The 17,442-nt window shown below is 35.1% G+C and overlaps 1 protein-coding gene across 5 annotated transcripts in view; it reads right to left on the bottom strand.

Annotated features, from left to right (window-relative positions):
- Positions 1-17,442, bottom strand: part of SF3B1 (splicing factor 3b subunit 1) — a 46,550-nt gene that overhangs the window by 10,024 nt on the left and 19,084 nt on the right. For 3 of the 5 annotated variants that reach the window (XM_020993516.2, XM_020993518.2, XM_078146916.1), the window contains exons 2-17: positions 16,615-16,781; positions 15,856-15,960; positions 15,485-15,599; positions 13,597-13,676; positions 12,984-13,151; positions 11,727-11,964; positions 10,540-10,752; positions 10,113-10,234; positions 7,212-7,409; positions 6,978-7,079; positions 6,213-6,392; positions 5,124-5,210; positions 4,386-4,656; positions 3,791-3,936; positions 3,551-3,697; positions 3,291-3,416 (exon numbers count right to left, since the gene is read on the bottom strand). In XM_020993516.2, the coding sequence (XP_020849175.1) occupies positions 3,291-3,416; positions 3,551-3,697; positions 3,791-3,936; positions 4,386-4,656; positions 5,124-5,210; positions 6,213-6,392; positions 6,978-7,079; positions 7,212-7,409; positions 10,113-10,234; positions 10,540-10,752; positions 11,727-11,964; positions 12,984-13,151; positions 13,597-13,676; positions 15,485-15,599; positions 15,856-15,960; positions 16,615-16,781 (2,465 nt within the window). Of the gene's footprint in view, positions 1-3,290; positions 3,417-3,550; positions 3,698-3,790; positions 3,937-4,385; positions 4,657-5,123; positions 5,211-6,212; positions 6,393-6,977; positions 7,080-7,211; positions 7,410-10,112; positions 10,235-10,539; positions 10,753-11,726; positions 11,965-12,983; positions 13,152-13,596; positions 13,677-13,887; positions 14,048-15,484; positions 15,600-15,855; positions 15,961-16,614; positions 16,782-17,442 lie in introns of those variants that run through there. The other 2 variants (XM_020993520.2, XM_020993519.2) reach the window with 2 other exon arrangements.

The raw sequence follows: 17,442 nt of genomic DNA, 5'->3' as shown, positions 1-17,442 counted from the left end.
CCCCTTCAGCCTACTGGGTTAAGCAATATAGGTTATGTAAGGATTTATCTAACTTTAGTGTTATGAAGAATGGTCCACTATGTTTCTGAATCAATAAAAAATATCTGCTAAGTGCATACTATGTAATGAGGCACTATGCTAAGCTCTGCACAAAGACCCGAACGTTGTTTATTCAGAACACACTTATAATCTCCTGTAAATCCTCTGCATTCTTTCTTCTCACATCATCATTCAACCGAAGCTGCTCTCTCCCAGTCACTAATGATCTCAACTGATAGATCTAATGGTCTTTTCTCCATCCTACAGCACCTGGCACTTTTATCACTGTCTCATGCTAGATACTTTCTTCCTCTCTAGGTTTTCATGGTTCTCTTACCTCAATGACTATTCCTTCTCAATCTCCTGTTAATTCTTCATCCATCTAACGCTCACTTAGCATGATTTAGCATGGGCATCCCCTCAACATTCAGTCCTGAGATGCTTTCTCTTTGCCTTCTGTACTATCTCATTCGATCTCCTCAACAATCATAAGTTCAATATATCTATGAAGATGATTCTCAGACCTACAGATTCAGCTCTAGTCTCCCTTCACTAAGCTCCAACTACCTATTGGATATCTTGAACTGATTATCCTGGAAGCATCTCAAACTCAACATGATCAAACAGAACTCAATCTCCCTGCCCCACTCTGTCTTATCCCATACCTCCTCAAAACTTTCCCTTCTCCCAAACTTCTCTATCAAGGACAATATTCATCCTCCCAGTCACACAGGATCACAGGATATATAAGTATCATCAAAACGCAATGTTACCCTCACTCACTCATCCTATATATCCAATCCCATTGCCAGATTGTTGATTTTACCTTCACAGAATCATCTTTCAGATATGTCCCTCTTCTCTCTATTCACAAAGCTACAACCCTAGTTGTGAGCCCAATTCCGGCCTTCATCATTTCTCACCCACTCTACTGCTCACTCCCACTTATCACCCACTCAGCTGAATGATTTTTGTAAATCATAAAGTCCTGTTTCAAATTTAAAGCTCTTTACAACTTTACCCCATATTTCTAGTCTCTTACAGTTTATTCCCCTCTACAAACACAGGCCTTCCAGCAGCTTCTTGAACCTGACATTTCATCTCCCATCTCTGTGTCTTTGCATAGGCATAACTTCCACACTTTGAATGCTCCCCTTCTCTAGCCCTTTTTGACTTCTGCGTCTTAGATTCCTTGACTTCTTTCAAATCCTTCCTTATGCAAGAGGCCTCAGCTTGTTCCTCCAACTGCCCAGTGCCTTCCCCTCTGAGATTACTTCCTATCCTCTCATACTCTGAGCATATTTTGTATGGATTTAATTATTTACCATGTTGTCTCACTCATTAGAATTCGAGCTCTGTGAGGGAAGAGACTTTTCACCTTTCTTTTTATCTTATCACTTTAGCACAGTGCCTAGCACATCATAAATGCTTTCTAAGTGACTGGTCATTCTGGTTAATCAAAAATTTTTGTTTTTGCACTCTCCTTTTAGGAGAAAGCAAGATATCACATGGGGGGGAGGGTCTGTATTTAATAAAGAAAATTGGCTACCAGCATATGTACCTGTTCAATGCAATTTATAATAACTTTGCAATGTCTGTCTCAGTTAAACAAACTAGAAGCTTCAGTTATCCTGACTCTTCCCTCTCTCCATTTCCCCATAACATCAGTCATTGCCTAGTCCTGACATTTTGCTTTTACCATCTCTTGTTCTTCATTACTCAATATCATGACCCTAGTTCACATCATCACCTCTCATTTGTATTATTATTATTGTATTGTATTATTCTCTCTTAATCCTCTAGTCTATCCTATGCATTAACACAGGAGTAATTGTCCTAATGTACAGTTCTAAAGTCATTCCCCAATATGAAAAAAAATCAGGGCTTTCTTCTGTCCATGCTATGCAGTTCAAATTCCTTAGCATTCCATAATCTAGTTCAAACCTGACTTCCCAACTTTTATCTCTTACTTCTCTCTCAACCCCTTCTTGCATTGTACAATGTAATAATAAATCCAGAGTATTCAACACTGTCTTAATTTCTGGTTTGGGTTTTTTGGGTTTGTTTGTTTTTTTTGGTGAGGCAATTGGGGTGCCCAGGGTCACAATTTCTGCTCTTTTTACCGCTGCTTTTATTCATGACTATCCCTATACCTAAAATAGTGCTTTTTGAATCATTTCAATTCTTCAAGGTCAGGTCAGGTTCTACCTCCTACAAGAAACCTTCCCTTCTCCTTTCAACTAAAAATAATCAATCAACAAGCACTTAACTGCTATAGACAACGTGCTTGCTAGATGTTGAGGGCCACAAATACAAAGATCAGAACAATCTCTACTCTTATGGAGCTTTGATTCCCCTGTTCCTCAAGCCCTGGGTTTGCTTTGTGTTTCTATTCATTTATCACATTCTAATTTTTATTATAGTTGTACAAAGAAGCAGCTCTGGCAGGTCTAGCCAAGCTGGAAAAGTGCCAAATACAAGGCACTGTCTATTGTCCCAGGACAAGCTAAGTTCAGAGAAGCTAATCTCTGGGTTATCCATAAATGAGGGATTTTTCAGTTATAATATGTCTAGTTAAGTTATACCGCACAGGGACTGAAATCTGTATCAGATGTGGGAATATCTACTGCTTACAAAATCCCCAATCCTTGGAAGTGTGCCCAGGATAACTGCTACATGTTGAGGGTACCTCATCTCTTACTCATCTTTAAAATGGCCCAGAACCTTCACTCAGCAAATATTAAACTAATGCCCAGAATTGAGGCAAAGACCCAAAACCCTAGAGATTGAACTGTATGTAGGACATTTGTGAAACATCACTAAGAAAGTAAACTGGTAGCTTCCTTTTTTTCCTCACATTTCAAGGGTTAGATAAACACATGTTAACAATAAAGTTTTGCTTTCAGTGCGTGCAACATATTTTGAGAGGAAACATGGTTCCCCAAGTTGTAGAATTAGAAAAGGAAGCCAGAAACCATGTAGGATAAATACTGTACGTGAAAACCTTGTTTAAAATACTGCACCATGCCTCATTTTTCAAATGAAGCACTAGACAAAAAAAACAATAGCGAAGAGTAAAGCATGACTTTACTAAACCTACTTTTTCAGCTAAGAGAAAATTTTATACACTGTCTACAGATATATAATTTTGTATTCAATTAAGTATGGCAGACTCCCTATGCCCTCCACTATCAATTCTAAATTAAGAATGACTGCAACATGTCACAATGGTTTTCATAACTAAACCTTACCTGTCTATAATTCCTTCGGTCCAATGCCATTCTATGTTGCCAAAAATGTTTGAAAAAAGGAGGAAGAATCTCTGTTTTGATGTAATTTGCTTCTACACCATCTGTCCCACAACACTGCTTTACCACCTAGGAAACAACATTTAATAAATAATGGAATGAAAATGCTACTATAAAACTAACTGGCTTCTTTATTAATGCTTTTGGAATTTCCTCTTTAGACTGTGACACAAACCCATTTTAGATAAATTAATATGACACACCTTCAATACAATTTTTTTCATTTCTTCATCAGGAGATTGGAATTCTCTGATAAGGATTAACATCACTTCTCTAGTATAGTAGTTTGCATATTCTGCATCCATGAGAGGAATAAGGTATCCAATAGCTTTCAAGAAGGCAGCCAAGCCCTGTTTTAATTTAAAAAAAAGTAAGTACAAAATTATGGCTCAAGTTATAACTTGAAAAGGAAGAAAAAGAAAAGAATTAAGTTTTAGATATACCTTTCCTCTGTGCTGGCGGATACCTTTCCACAAAGGCTTTAACACAGAATCAAAAGATTCAATGCCATAAGGAGTAGCTGCTTCAGCCAGAGCAGCAATAGCCAAAGCACTAATGGTCCGGACTTTCTGTTGTTCATCCACAAGACCTGAAACGTAAGACTATTAAGTTTAAAAACAAAAAACCTACACTGCTTCTAATTGTCTAACCAAAATACACAGATGGTAGGTGAAGCAGGAAGTTTGACAAACAATAGACCAAAAGATCGCATAATAAATGTAGCTCATCAGAGCATAACTACTTCTACATCTTTAATACTATGACCTTGTACATCCTAGATTAAATTATTACTTGTGTGGGTAATATATGCACACACACACACACACATATACACATACAGAAAGAGCCATAGCCAGCTCTACTAATCAGGCTCAAAAGCACATATCAATAACAGCAAAGAACATACCATCATATTTTCACCCTTGCAAACACTTCCTTCAATATCTTGCCCAAAAGCAACATTTGCCCCTCCAAAAGTTTTAAGTCAAATGTCACATCTTTAAGTTCAAAACGTTTAACATATTCATTACAACTTACCATGCTCAATGATTTCAACTAAACTTCTGAGATGAGGGAGGATGGCACAACCCATAAGAATAGCAATTTGCTGTACAATCTTAATACCAGTATGCCTAGCCTGCCAGGACTTCTTGCTCTTACACACAGCTTTCAAGAAGGGCAACAGCGAAGGAATGCCCAATGCAGATGCAACAACAGCAAAAGCTCGAGCTGTTGTGTTACGGACATACTCATCCATGTTATCAATATCAGGTCGCATAGTGGAAATCATCGTTGCCAGGCCAGCAGCCTAAAAGAAAGGTTAAATCACTCATAAAGCTGAACAATTACATCCCTCAAGCACTTCGTTAGCACTTTATAGTTGATGAAGCAATTCCTTCACAATAACCCTGTGAAGTAGATAGTGAGAGTATCTTTATTGTTTTATGGTTAAGGAAACTGAGGTCCACAGATATGGGTTAGCATTCCTGTGGACACAATGCTAGTGTCACGGTGAGGACTTGAGCCCAGGCTTTTTGATTCCAACCCCAATGCACTTTCTATTACACAATGCTGTCTCCCCTACTAGTCACCAACCTGCTTTAGTACAATTTTCTGGTGCCTAGAACAAGTGGTGGATTAATTCATTCCTTCCCTCTAATTAATATTTATATTTAAATACAAGAGCAACTACCCTCTGAAATTCACACATTTCCTATGGCCAGATTTAGCTTTCTTCTTGAAAATTTATTCAGTATCAAAGATATAAAGAAATACCTTAGCCAAATTTGAAATTATCTCCCTGCCTTCCACTCTGGCATAGTAATCTTCATCAATCAATAGTGGTTCAATAACCACAAGGATCTGTAAAGAAAAGAAAGTAGGTGTTATAGCAATAATCAGCTCATTCTATACATTATATATATAATTATGTATCATTCACCAAGCCCCAGATAGAATTTAAAACATGAAATTTGGCTAGTATAGAAATGTTTTACAATACTTCACATATATAATGAGTATCACTGCTTGCCTTCTCAATGGTTAAGAAAAGGAATGAAGGGAGAATCTGGAACTCCAAAAAAAAAAAGACAAAAGAAATTAAACAATAAAAATGGAGATGGGAGAGGAAGAGGCAGCCAAGAAAGCAATTAAAAAGTAAGTCAGAATGAAAAAACCTACAGCAGGGATGGGGTTATTTATTAAACTGTCCTTATAAATTTCAACAGTCCCTAAGAACATCAATGTATTAAAAGCACAGTATAACTTATTTTCATAACAAGTTCTGAGTCATCAAGTTAAATCATCTTTTAATTATTCCATTTAAGAAGACACAGAAATAAACTGTTTACTAAAGAGTTATACCTGAAGTACAAAAGCTCAAGTACTTAGAGCATTATTCCCAGAGAATGCTGGATAATAAAAGGTTTTTATGGTACCATTTTTATAATCTGCCCAACTATTCTGTAAAGACGTTTTATCATTGATGAGAGTGAATATTTACGTAAAACTTTAAGGTTTGCAAAACATTTTGTACTTCACTTCATTTGATCCATAAGACAATCTTATAGGTAAGACAGGTGTCTTATGACCTCATTTCATAAATGAGAAAACTGAGATACAGAAAGGTTAGGTGATTTGCCTAAGGTCACACAGCTAAAAAGTAAGGCACGATTCAAATCCAGGTTTTCCTGATTCCAAGTCATTCTACTTACCCCAAAACCACAACAATATTCAAGTTAAATCATTTTTCATCATTACAGAACACATATGAAAAAATACTATTTCCCCAATTTTTTAAATGTGAAAATAAATCAATGGAAAAGATTCGAATTTTAAAAGCCATGGAAAAAAAGAAAAACAAACCTTATGTACATACGGTCGAACCAAGTCATCTAGCTTGTACAAAATTCTATCAATAACTTTTACAAGCAAATGACGTTCCTGATCTTCAAGCGTTGGAGACATCAGTAATGGAAGAATCTGATTAAACAAAGGCCCAGCTCCAAATTCACGAGCTTTGTCAGTGATTTGACGCAATGCAGCCTAAAATCAAGAAAGCAGTAAGTTAAAGAATGTCTTTATTTTTAATTTATCCTTTCTGAAAATAGGTTTTAATGATTCTTTTTCAAAAAGGAGGACAATTCATGAGCATTTTAGGCACAACACTAGAATGAATTTAGCATGTATGAGCTATTCAATTGTATCCAAATAAAAGATGAAAACCAATGATTTTCTGGTGCAACTTGTGATAAACAATACTAGAAAAGACTCCACAATTTCAGAAAGTTTATCTTCCTCCTTTCAGAGGACAGATGACATCAACCATCTAATTCTGTTCCAATTCTTTTCTATTTTTCATATTAATACCAAAATACATATGATATTCTAAAAGGCAACTTCAGAGCTCCAGAAAAAAAAAATACAAAACCTAAAGTTCATTTCAGATGTTAAGAAGTTTGATTCTTCTATCTTAAAGCTAAATCTTTCACCCTGCATAATAAATCAATTTCATTCAATTCTGTCTGCAAGAAAGCATAATACAACAATTAGGTGGGACCATTGAAAGAATAATTATAAACTATCATACTTAAATAACACCATAATGTGATTTTTTTAATTAATTCTCACCTTTCTCATTGGAGGTGTGCCATTCTTGATTTTTAAAAGCAATTTCATTATTTTTCTCTCTTTTTGTTCTTCCGGACTAAGTGTTGATTCATCGACATCCACCTATAGAATAATTTTTATAAATAATTTAAAAGGTAAGATGATAAAGTATGCATTATACACCATCCATTCTCCGTTCCCCACAATTAAAAGGGACACATTAAGCCTTTCACTAATTCTATTATTTTTACTTACCAACAGTTTATCAAAGTACTGAATATCATCAGGTTTTAAAAATGGAAGATTTCCAGATGGTTGGTCATTAACACTTTTCATAGTCCTATCTTCGGTTTGCATGTGGAATCCAGTCATGCCACCTAAAGGTGTAGGAGTTGCTGTCAACTTCCGAGCTGGAGTACGAATAGGAACATAGCCAGCTGGAGGAGGGAGTACCTAATGAATTAGAGAGTTTAACAGTGATATATAAGTATCATCAAAATTATATAATAGCATTACATGACTTAAAATTCTAAGAATTTCTGACTGCCTAATGTCAAGAATTTAATACGAATCTCAAACACATTGTCTACATTAATAAGGAGTTTTAAATTACAAGAATGAATTGCCTTCACAAGAATCAGTTATTACTTTGGTATAATGAATATGTTTTGCTTTTGCTTTAAACTTGTAATTTCACTGATGCAGGGAGTGTTTTATGAGGAACTTCCTCTACCAATGAAATTAAGCTTTAGAGAGCTGCCTAAACTTCCAAGAGTCTCACAGGCAAGATATGTAAGAGGTGAGACTCAAACTCAGGTGGTATAATGGTTCCTGCTTCTCTTAAATATGTTGTTTCATTTTGCAGCAAGGATAGTGATTTAAGATTTTGATCACTTAATGTTTTCTAAGACACATTATAACAAGATTCCATAGTATCAAAGACAATACTTTTGAAATGATTGATAAAAAATGTGTGGCAATACTACAAAACACAAAGGAACAAAAATTAGAGTTCATATTAACTGGAACAAAAAAGGTACTTTCAAACAATAACCTTGATCAATGTTTGCCTATAAAGGCTATGCTTATGCAAGGTTTTAAAAATATATATCTTAAAAAAGATTCCATCAATTTAAAAAATTTAAACAAAAGCAGGCATACATCTCCAAAAATTAGAACAGGAACTGCATAAATTCATGTTTTTTCATGGAAATGCCACTTTCTAGTATTTTTTTTTTGGTGAGGCAACTGGGGTCAAGTGACTTGCCCAGAGTAACACAGCTAGTAAGTATTATGTGTCTGAGGCTAGATTTGAACTCAAGTCCTCCTGACTCCAGGGTTGGTGCTCTATCCACTGCACCACCTAGCTGCCCCTCTGGTATTTTTTTTTTTTACAAAGAATCAAAAAATAATTTCTAAAAACAGATTGTCAAACTACTTGCAAAAATGACAATTCTAACTGAGAACTCTGAGGGTTTATTTTATGAATAGCATCAATTTTTACAAATTATCCATACCAAGAGTCCATCCACTTCCATGCTACATTTTTAAAACCCATAATTTAACTACAAACATTCATTGAGATTATTTTTAGTAAAAGATAAAAAAGAATACAAAATTCTGCATGGGCTTTGAGAAGAATTTTACTAATAAAATGCAGAGGTTAATTATAAAACCAGACACAGAATCAAATCGGAATACAAAAATAATTTTAAGTTTTTTTAGTTTAAAAGATTAATTTTTCAAGCTCCTATGAAAAGGCCTAAGCATATGCAATCTAATATCATTAACTGTTTTTATAAAATGCAAAATGACATGTAGAAGCAGATACCATAGTAAGAATGAGGTATAAAGACTGGTCGTAATGCATTATTGTAAAATGGTGTTGGTATGGACAACCTTTCGTGGGGAACACCTGATTCCATGCTTAGATGTTTCAGAAGTTCTTAAAATTAAGTAAAGATTCCTCCTAAGTCTTAACCGCTCATGTAAGAGAAAATACCAATAAGACCCAATATGGTTAGGTACCTAATAAATATGACCTGAGAAAGTGCTGCAACTTTTGGACTTTTTAAGTAGCAAGCTTACTCTAAATTCCCACAGCCAAGAAAAAAAAGCTGATATGATCAAATTATATGATTGAAGAACTCGTCCTTTTCCTACAGTTCTACCTTAAAGATACTGTCCTAAACAGTTTCCATACAAAGAAAGTTTTTCCAATCTTTTCTGGATAAAGACAGGGTTAAAACCTCATCTTCCTTTCTTTCTAGTATCTTGATATCACTGCAAAGAATCTCTGGATTGTAGATGAAACCTTGAGAAGCAACTTCTTTTTGCTTTTCTGACCAGCCTCAACACTTTTCTGGTCACATACATGGCAAGTATTAAAAGGAATTTAAAATAAATAGCTGAATAATCTATATCGTATCGCTTACTTTTTCAATGGGTGAGAAAGGGACAGGAGGTAAGAAGAAAATCTGGAACTCAAATTTTTTCAAAAAAGGAATGCTTTAAAAAAAAACACCTTAGGAAGAAATAAATGGATAATTAGCTAGCTAAAGCAAAGCTCAGTCTTATTGCTTTGATACTTTAGAAAGCAATCTTCATTTAGCTGATAACTACAACTTACAAATAACCAGGCGATCTGATCTTATTTAATACATGACAGACTATAAAGTGCTCATAAAATTACATGTACATCAAAGTACAGGATTTAAAGTAATGTATTATGCTTTACCTCATCTTTCCCTTTGGGGTCAATTTTCAGAGAAATTTACCTTTGAAGGATTAACTTGAAACATTATGGTTAGATGTGTGGGCTAAGGAGAAAATATTAGGGAGTGTAGGCTTTAGAGATTCAAGGCAAATAACAGCCAATCAAAAGGTTTTATGCAGGCTTCTTTAAAAATTAAATTCAAGGGGCAGATAGGTGGGGCATTGGATACAGAACAGGCCCTAATGTCAGGAGTATCTGAGTTCAAATCCAGCCTCAGACCACATTTGACATTTACTAGCTGTGTGACCCTGGGCAAGTCACTTAACCCCAACTGCCCAAAAAAAAAAAATAAATAAAAAAATAAACAAGTAATAAAATAAAATTCAAATCCCAAAGGAAAGAAGCTACATATAAAAAAGTTTACTTTATTATGCTATTACCTTATATCCTTCTGGGAACATAGCATCCAGCTCTTCATCAGAAAGTGGACGATTTCTCTCATCAATTTCTCTCTCCCATCTCCATGCCTGAAGCTGTTCAGGGGTCATGCTCATTATGTGACCTGTATATTAAGCAAAAAGACACTTAACAAGACACCTAATATTAACTTTGAGACTTATTACCAAGGCTCTTAAAACAGATAAGATATAGAATATCAAATCCATAAACTACAGATAAATTATATTTTCAACTGCATTCATCACATCAACTAAATCTATCACCAAAACTCAATCAAATATTCTGCATAGCACTAAAATTTTCTTATGAACCACATTCAGAAAAACAAAAATGCAAAGCCATAAACTGGAATTGATAGTAAAACACATATTATCTTAAACAGATATAAAATATAGTTCCAATAAGTACCTGGAGTAGGTGTTGCCATGTTCATAGCAGGTGTACCAATTGGTGTTTTACCAGGAGTCAAAACAGGAGTGCTCCCACCCATCTGACTAGCTGGTGTTTCATCCCAACGTGACTTTCTTTTGCTTGCTCCAGGAGTCGGTGTTTCACCAATTGAATCTCCACCACGATCTGTACGAGGAGTCTCAGCCCACCCACTTCCATGACCAGGAGTATCTTTTAAAAAACAAAACCAAACACACAATTTCAGTTTACTTAAGCAATACAAATTTTAGAATATCTTAAGTTTCGATGGAAACTAATCTTCAGCTCTAGCGGTAAAATGACAACTAAAAGCTAGAGAAAAAAATTTCCAAGAACAGATTTTTTCATTCTATCCCCTCAGGTTATATAGTGATAGGGCACCGCTGCTCATCCCCCCCCTTCCCCCACCCGAGGGGGAGACAGAGGGAAAGAGGAAGAGGAAAATGTAAGTGCTTCACAAGTGTTTCATTTTATCCTCACAACACTTGGCAGTAGGTGCTATTATATTCCCCGTTTCACAGAAAAGGAAATTGAGTTAGAGAGAGGCTAAGTGACTTGCCCAGAATTGTTACTCTAACTTTAACTGAGGCTGAATTTGAACCTGGTTCTTCCTGATTCCAAGTCCAGCATCAGCCTAGTTGCTATTAAACCTTAGTAATGTCACAGAAAATATTTCTTAGAAATTTGTTATAACAGTTTCTTAAGTTAGACTAAGGGAGATCTAGGTCACCTACACAAAAGGAAACACAGTAAAGATCATAATATTGTTTCACAATCAAATTAATTTTCAGCCTATCCAAAGTAGGAAAACAAGGCCATGATGCAATCAAACTTCACTCAACCGTAAGAGTTACTTGCTACTCCTTTATGCCGGAGACCACATAATACTAATTCCATGGTCAAAATAACTTTCCATTATTACTCAGCAAATCAATATATTTCATAAGCCACCCAAATCTGCTTTCTTTTTTTTAATTTTTTTTTAAGGCAATTGGGGTTAAGTGACTTCCCAGGGTCACACAGCTAGTAAATGTCAAGTGTTTGGTCTGAGGCTGGATTTGAACTCAGGTCCTCCTGACTTCAGGACTGGTGCTCTATCCAATGTGCCACCTAGCTGCCCCCACCAAGTCTGCTTTCTTAATTAAAGCACTTGATCTAAAACACACCTCTCTCAGTTTTAGGGGTCTCATCCCATCTGTTTTTACGTGCACTTGAAGTTGCACCTCCATGGCCTGGTGTTGCATGACCAGGTGTATCACCACGTCCAGGAGTAGCAGCTCCTGCTGGGGTGTGGCTAGGAGTAGGATCCCATATTTTTGAGCCAGGTGTTGCTCCAGGTGTCTCACTACCCTTTGCACGACCAGGTGTTTCATCCCACCTCAAGGAAGGTGTATGCCCAGGAGTCTAAAAAAATTTTCAATCATATGTTAACATATAATTTTAGCTTTGACTTCTACAAAGAAATGTTATGAGACTCATTAAAAACACACTTTTCACTCTATTGATTTTATTAGAAGTTAAGGTAGAAAAGCAGACATGCCCATTCTCTAAACAGTACTTATAGTTTAGACTAAGTGGAAATTCAAAACTTCAAAATAATTGCTAAAAATCTACTCTTAATGTACCTGACAGTTTATAAAGCATTTTCTTCACAGTTCTGTTCAAAAGGTAGTATCTACTAATAACAAACACAGAAAGTTTCCAAAGACAGGTCTTCTAGCAGCAATCTCCAACCCATCCTTAAATGAAGGAGAGGGTGGTTTATAAGCAAATCTCTTTCTACAGCTAAGGGAGGAGGGTGGACAGGGGAATCAAATGACATAACATTTGTAAAAAGTACTTGGCACATAGCAGGCACTATATAAATGCTTATTCAATCCTTCCCCATCTGATGATCAGCCTAAGAGATAACGATGTTTTACAGAAAGAAACCAGTAATTGTTGCTTATTTTCATATGCATGAATATAGCACAGTACAATGAAACGAAAATTTCTCCTTTTAGGTTTCAAAATTAAGTAACTGGATTTTATCCACAGGGTAGAGTCAGGTCACCCAAAAATAAGACTGAGATTAACAGAATAAATTCTCTCCTGTCATCCAACTACCACCAAGAACAATACAAATTCTACTCCACTACTAAATTTAATTTTAGGTTTCATAAAATGACTATGCACCAAATTACATACTAAGGACCATTTTAGAGGTTTATCTCATTCCAGAAATCTAAACTATCTCTATAGAGGGGAAGGAAAGATCTATTTTATATGGCTATCCATTCTACACAATGAGTAAGTGCCCTGTTACTTGACATTACTGTTAACAGCATATTCAACATTTCAAAATGAATATTTACTACTCCCTAACAGAAAAAAAAAGAGAGGCCACAGGAAGGATATGAAGGAGGGCAGAACTGGAGAATTACCTCTGCTTGATCCCAGTTTGAGAGCTTTTTTGGAGTTGCACCAGGAGTCTGATCAGCTGTCTGATCCCAACGCCTTTTGCGTTTTGAAGGAGGCTGGGATGATGCACCATTGACAACTTTAAGTTCTCCAGCTTTAGCTTTTTCTGCTAGCTGTTGCCTAATTTCCCTCTAAAAAATAAGATTAATGATGAAAATTTATTCCTCAAAATTAACTTTAGTACTGTTCTCAACTGTTAGTACTGTTATTACCCACACTTCCCACCACTTGTCCAATATATCTTCAATCTTCCCTTTCTTTATCCTTCCCTTATGTTTCTTTAGGTCCACTCTCTAAACAAAATAATCTCTTCCAACCATCACCACACATGTGTTGGGGGAGGCCATTCCACTTGTTGAGAAAGGTTTTTCTGGAAGTATGCCTTCAACCAGTCTTCTCTGTCCATAAAAAGTCAATATACTTTCTATTTTTCAGAAGGATCTTTCTTTTAAAATTTTATAAATCATAGTATAATTTTAAAGCGTATTGTTCAATATACTATAAATTACCTTGATATCAACCTCCCTTATTAATCTCTATAACCATAAAATTTTAAGAAAAAAAAATTTAACACACCTCCTCTTTAGTCAAATGCTGTTCTCGCATAACATCCATATATGTCCTAGCATTCATTTTAGGATCAGGTGTCTTGCCTCCTGCAGAAAATAACAGCAACAGGACAGGAGCACAATGAATAAAAAATAATTAAATTCAAATGATTTATCTGCCCTGCTCTAATAATATGTTATTCCATATTCACTTAATTTTACTTTTTTTTAATTGAAAACTTTAATAATTACACATCTTACTTTTTATTGAGTTTGCTGATCAATTTAACCTGTTTGAACACAAACATAACTACTGCAGTTTAAAACAAGTACTTTAATGCAGATAAAACAATAAAATGACAAAACACAGTTAAGAGTCTTCAGAAGTGATGGGTTCCTGGGTTGCTAATCCGGAATACGTACACTTTCGTGCCTTTGTCTCCACCAGCAGTTCTGACTTCAAGCAGCAGAATAGCAGCCTAGAAAATTATCTCTTTACCATTAGTAACACTTTGGATAGATATTTATATTCAAAACATTACCTGTGCAAGCTGTTGAAATCCTGACTTTCATTAACTAAGCCTAGATCAGTGCATCACATAAAGTTCTAGAATACAGTTATATTTTGGTAAATCTGATTGAAACACTTCTACATTTGTATTCAAGTGCCATGTTATAAGAGGGCTTCTTTTTTTTTATTCCCATGACACGTTGTAGAAAATTTTTACATTTTCTTTTGCGAAAGCAAAATTACAAATTACGTGAAATACGTTACATCTACAATTACTATGATACACACACACACAAGGTTGTGTAAAATGAGATGTGTAATTCTATTCCTGAAATTTCATTATTTGTGCTTTAAACTTCAAAATATTTTAAAGAAGCCCAATAAGAACAAGATGCATAGAGGCACACTACTCTTAGAAATGGGAAAATGTGCTATACAAATAGTATAGCATCACAATTTGGGGGGGAAATGAAATTCTTAAACATTTGCTATGCTGAAGACCATGCCCAATTGGCAGTGTCATTCTGACACTAGCTTTGATAAGACTTCCTTTGGAATACTTTTTCACCATAATCTACACAGGATGTGTTGAACTGCACCCTTAAGAATGCAGACAGGACTGGCATATAGCAGTACTGCTGTAGGAAAGAAATTAAGGACAGTTAGTATGGGCCTGTGAATTCTGACATACATGTTTAAAGCAATTACAATTAAGCAAGTAAAAAAAAAATCCCTACTAATTCATGCAGGCAGAAATTCTAATTTGTAAAACCTGCAACAGAGTCTAATTTCAAGAAACAGGCACCTTATTTTGATTGTGAAACTCACTCACCTGAGGAAAGCTTCCATCAGGCCCACTATGCCCCTTGAACTGACTTGCATACTAAAATTAGCAAAACAGACTCCAACTATTAAAAGGATCCAAGTCTTTGTATACATACTTTTGTTTTAACTTTTGCTTAAAGCAAAGTAGGTGCGTTACTGAGCTAGATTAGAGCAATGGGCTCTATGCTGAGAAAACAAATAATTGTAAAATTCTAAGATTTGGAAATGAAAACTTTCAAAGTTTTCAAAGACTTGAAAATATTTTGAGCAGAAACACACACATTTTGTTCAAAGTACAGTATGCGTAACCCAAAACAAAATGAAAAGAAAAACCTTTAACCCTTTGCGTTTCTATGGCATTGGCTCATTATTTTCTTGTCCTTCTACCTAGAAAGAAAACTTGTATTATAAACATGAAGAATATGGCATCTGTGACTTCAAAATCTATACAAATCTATAACATGGGGCTGTTTAAAAAGAAAAACTAAATTCATAAGCATGCCAAAAAAAATCAAAGGGCTAAAGACAACTTCATACAAATAAATTTTACAAGACTTATAGAAAAGTGGGAGTGAATTACCATCTGCAAAAGGATCAAGACGTTCTGGAGAAATTATCATAGTTCGTCTGTGTTTTTTATATTCATCTTCACGATCTGCAATCTTTGGAGGACGGTGTTCAGCAAATGGGTCATACTGCAGAAATAAAGAATCTATAATTAATCAATTTTTATATCCTTACAAATGAGTGAAATTATATATTTTTAAAACAATAAAATCCCCATGGGGGAGAGTTTGAATAAAGAAAAGGGTTCAAAACAAATATCCATGTTTTGCACACCTTATATCTTCACAAGAAGTTCACAGTTTACAAATGTAAAAGTCTCAATTCAAGACATTTTTTAAAAATGAGGTATTTCCATTTCTTTAGCTACATAAAAGAAAATGTTACCTGTTCTGTTGACTGTGGTATATCATTAAGCAATGCCACTGTGGGTTGGTATCCTGACTTCTTCTGGCCAAGCAGGCTAGTAGATGAGGAGTAGTCATCATCATCCTATCACAAAAAAAAATTTTGCAACAAAATGTCTCAACTAATTTAAAAGTAGAAGGGATGTACACAGAATTGACGAATTCAAAATATTTTCAAGCCTTTTTTCTTACTTGAACTATAATGAGGAAGCACTATTATAGTGAGAAGAAACAAATTATATTATGCTACTAACATAATGCTGGAGGCCCTTTTCAGGAAAATTTTATGATTTTTAAATATTATAAAACTTTGATGTGCCTTGTGATCTCTCAAACATTATTTTTAATGTATAAGAAAACTTCCTTCAGTCTCAATTACACAGAACAATAACCTTACTGTCTCAGAGTATGAGAATGCAGTCACCCTAACAATCATGGAAGGCCCAAGTGCCCATTTGTGATAACTGGAGACTTGTCATTTTTAAGTATCAACCAAAATTTTTTTCCATGAAAAATACCCAAAATTATATAAAAAGCAATTTAACTTAAAAGAATAGCAAGTAATGAGCCAGAATTTTTTAAAATGAGGTGAAAAAATAACTATACTTTGCCCCTTTCTACTTGAAAGCTTACAGAAACATTTCAAATAAAACTGAAACTCTTATGATTAAAGCAAATAGAAGAAATTGCTTACTGTTTCTTCCAAATCAACAAAAAGACATTTCTATTTTAAACTTACATCTTCTAATTCAGTTGCAGCAATTGATGTCACGTAACCAGCAAATCTGCTATCATTACCACCATAAATTTCTTGGTCATAATAACCTGTAGAATCAAGACCAACTCCTTGATCTTCATCAAGAGCTGCCTTCTTCCCTTGGATTTCTCGAATCTGTGCTTCAATATCTGTAAAGAAATACATATTTAAATATCCAATTATATCCACTCATTCATTATTCACTCACTTATTCAATTAACATATATTTACGGATGGATGAAGAAAGAGAACAGAACTGAGTAAGATAAGAACTCTGCCTTCTGAGGGTTTGTACTAAGACTGATTCCTATTACAAAGATAATCACCTGAAATGAGAAAATGTAAAATGTAGCAAGTAGAAAAAAAGAGTTTCTAGCCACAAAGGTAAAGAGATTAATGCCCCAGCAGTTCCATGTGTGTAAGTACTGGGGTTTCTCCAACCACAGGAAGGCCTTAGCTTTAAAAAGGTTGTTAAGGTTGCTCTAAATCCCTTGTCTGCAACTGAGAAATTACTTTGCCCACTGGAAGAACTTTACATATAATAATTTAAGCCAGCCTTCAAAAACTTGGTTAAATACCAACAGGGCTATAACTCCAGGCAGATCAGTCACAATGTAAAACAATTTCTATGTTTAGAATTCCAATTTGGAATACCACATTGGGATGTTATGGCCTGGCTGTGAGAAGAGGAATTTCCATCAATATTCAAGCTAACAGTACGGCACTTTGGGCAGAACTCCATGAGAAAGTGCTGCATTCTTAACTCTTGGAAATTATTATGACTACCACCTACTCCTCCCACTCCACCAT

Source organism: Phascolarctos cinereus, unplaced genomic scaffold (genome assembly GCF_003287225.1).
Source record: "Phascolarctos cinereus isolate Bilbo 61053 unplaced genomic scaffold, phaCin_HiC Scaffold_726;HRSCAF=1367, whole genome shotgun sequence".
Lineage (NCBI taxonomy): Eukaryota > Metazoa > Chordata > Mammalia > Diprotodontia > Phascolarctidae > Phascolarctos > Phascolarctos cinereus.
Note: the sequence above shows the minus strand (reverse complement) of the source record. Positions and strands in the feature narration are given on the sequence as shown.